The 2,672-nt window shown below is 67.9% G+C and overlaps 1 protein-coding gene across 1 annotated transcript; it reads left to right on the top strand.

Moving 5' to 3' along the window:
• Positions 1-702: 702 nt before the first annotated feature.
• Positions 703-2,528, top strand: MNEG_16047 (hypothetical protein; the record flags this gene model as incomplete). The annotated part of the gene is made up of 5 exons (XM_014035482.1): positions 703-756; positions 1,189-1,397; positions 1,636-1,717; positions 2,069-2,325; positions 2,498-2,528. 5 exons carry the CDS (start codon positions 703-705, stop codon positions 2,526-2,528), a joined length of 633 nt encoding a protein of 210 aa, XP_013890936.1.
• Positions 2,529-2,672: the final 144 nt, after the last annotated feature.

Below are 2,672 nucleotides of genomic sequence, written 5' to 3'. Positions count from 1 at the left end.
CCGTTGCCCCCACGCGCGCGCCGGCCCCCCACCCCCCGCCAGGGCAACGACGGCGCCGCCGCGGTGGCCGACGAGCCGACCGACGACCTCCTCAACATTGACTATTCGCGGCCCTTCCCCGCTGAGATCCCATTGGAGTCGAACACCAAGCTGCTCGCCAGCGTGCCGCTCGCGCTTTACTACCCCGCCGTCCTCGCCGCCGCCGCCGCCGCCGGCCTCGCGGCCTCCGCGGCAGGCCGCGCCACGCCTGGTGCGTCCCCCCGGGCAGCATCGTCCTGCGGCGCGGGCCCCCTCCCCGCCCCGTGCAGCTGGGTGGAAGCTGCACGGCAGCTGCGGGCCGCTGAAACGGCGGCGTGCCGCCATTCCATTTGTCTGACACGGCGCCGCCCCGAATCGCGCCTGCCCCTGCAGTGGCGCCGGAGGTCAGGGACGTTGTGGCGTCTGTGGCTGGGGTGGCGGCGGCGGGGGTGGTCGTGTATGCAGGCTTGCAGGTGCGGCCCCGGGCTCTGTTTTCCAATATGGGGGGGTTGGGCATGGGTCGCCTGTTCATAATTGGCGGGGCCGGCGTGGTCTTCAGCCGCATCTGGCCGCGAGGGCGGCGCGTCCAGTGCTGGGCGGCGGCGGGCTCGAGCCACCCTTGGTGGCGGCGCTTGTGTGGCGGGCGGCGCTGGAGCGGGCCGGGGTTCTTGTTTGCAGGGCAGCATGCATCGAAGGCGGGGCGGCCAGGCCGGCGCGAGCGCGTCGGGTTACAGACGGGTGCGGCGCCGCCTCGCTGGCAGCGGTGGGCCGTGGCGGGGCTTGGGCGGGGCCGCGCATGGAGGCCGCCGGCCCTCAAAGCATGAGCTCCGGGCGGCCCCGCCCCCCGCGCCGTCCGGCGCGCCGTCCGGCGCTCAGCTGCCAGCCGTCCTGTCCCAGCCCCCCTTTCACTCGTACCTGAGTGCCAGGGTCCCGGCGCCCCATGCAGCGCTGCGCGTCTGGCGTTCCAACAGAGCACATCGACGCAACTCCGGCCCTTGCATCAAAAGCAGCACCCACACACCCCTCTCTCTTGCACCAAGCCCCGTCCAAAAGCGCCTGGTCCCGCCAACCCTCCCCCCCGGGGGCAACACGCCCACCATTCACCCCAAGGATCCCTCAAAAATCTCACGTTTCCCCTCCCACAACACAAAATATCAACCACCCCCGCAGGCCAAGAAGCTGCGCGACCGCGCGGCGGTGGTTGACCTGTTCAACCTGCTGGTGGCTCTGGACGACCCCAGCGAGCTGACGGCGGATGACGTCAGCGGTGTGGGTGCCAAGTACGGCATCAACATGCAGAAGGAGCAGATGACGGGGCTGCAGCAGATCTTCGGGCAGTACCTCGAGAACATCATACCCGCGGGCGACACGCAGCTGCGGTGCGCCGCGTTCTAAACCTGATCTGATCTCACGATTTGATATATCTATGAGCTGCAGAGGTTTATGAGGTTGAGGTTGTGCTCAGCTCTTGGGCTGCCGCTGCGGGTGCTGCGCCTTAAGAGGTTTCATCCTAGCGGCTGGCCCCAGCCCGACGAGCCAGTCCGCCGCCCTGCCGCCAGCCGCGTCTCCCTCACGGCCGCCTCGCCCCCCCGTGCCCCTCGCTCCTCGACCCCCCAGCGGCGACGAGGCGCCGAAGCTGATCTTGTTCAAGGAAGCTCTCGGCCTGGGGGATGAGGAGGCGGCGCCTGTGTTCATCGAGGTGCGGCGCAGGGGGAGAAAAGGGGACACAGGGGTGGATACTGCGCCCCTTTGGGGAGGGGGCACGCCGGCGGGACGCTGGTCCCAACGCGGAACGCTGGTCCACGGCGCGACGCCGCATTGCTGAGCGCTCTGGGCGTGATGCAATTAGCAGCAGGGGACGTCTGCAGCGAGCAGGATCCATGGGTCCAGCACGTCAAAGAACACACACGCACATTCACATCCGTTCACGTGCATATCCCTCCCCACATCCTCAACATGTCTCTCTCTCTCTTGCCATCTCACACACGTGCAAAAACACACACACACACACAAACCACACACACACACACACACACACACAACCCCAAAGGTCGGCCGCCGCCTCAGCCGCGCCGGCTACGAGACCAAGGAGCGCTCCCAGCAGTTTGAGCAGCGCAAGGCGTTCCAGCGCCTCATATACGTGTCCTACGCCGTCTTTGGCGACCAGAAGGCGGCCTTCCTGCTGCCCTGGCGCCGCGTGTTCAATTTGAACGACAGCCAGCTGTTTGTGGCGCGGCGCGACAACGCGCGGGCGATATTCAACCAGCACCTGCGGGAGAACTATGGCGGGCAGCTGCCTGCGGACAGGTGGGTGTGTGTGTGTGGGGGGGGGGGTGTGGAATGTGGGGATGCAAGCATGAGAGGGCGGGAGCGCGTTGAACCAATGTGGCTGATGCGTTTGTGCGTGCATGCTTGCATGAGAGTGAGGGGCAGGGTGTCTGCGTTCGCACGCGCAAGTGCGAGCGCATGTGTGTCACAGAAATGGGCATGAAGAGTACACAGAGGGCTGACACGCGCCGACGTCAGCCGCAGCTGCTGACGTGCCCCACGCCCGGCCGGCCGGCCGCGCCGCACCGCACCGTAAGCCCGCCGCCCGGCCCCGTGGCTCGGCCCCGCATTCATGGCAACTAACACGTCCTCCCCCCTTCCCCGCC

The sequence above is a fragment of the Monoraphidium neglectum genome (assembly GCF_000611645.1).
Source record: "Monoraphidium neglectum strain SAG 48.87 unplaced genomic scaffold scaffold05925, whole genome shotgun sequence".
NCBI lineage: Eukaryota > Viridiplantae > Chlorophyta > Chlorophyceae > Sphaeropleales > Selenastraceae > Monoraphidium > Monoraphidium neglectum.
This window is presented reverse-complemented; position numbering and strand designations above follow the sequence as displayed.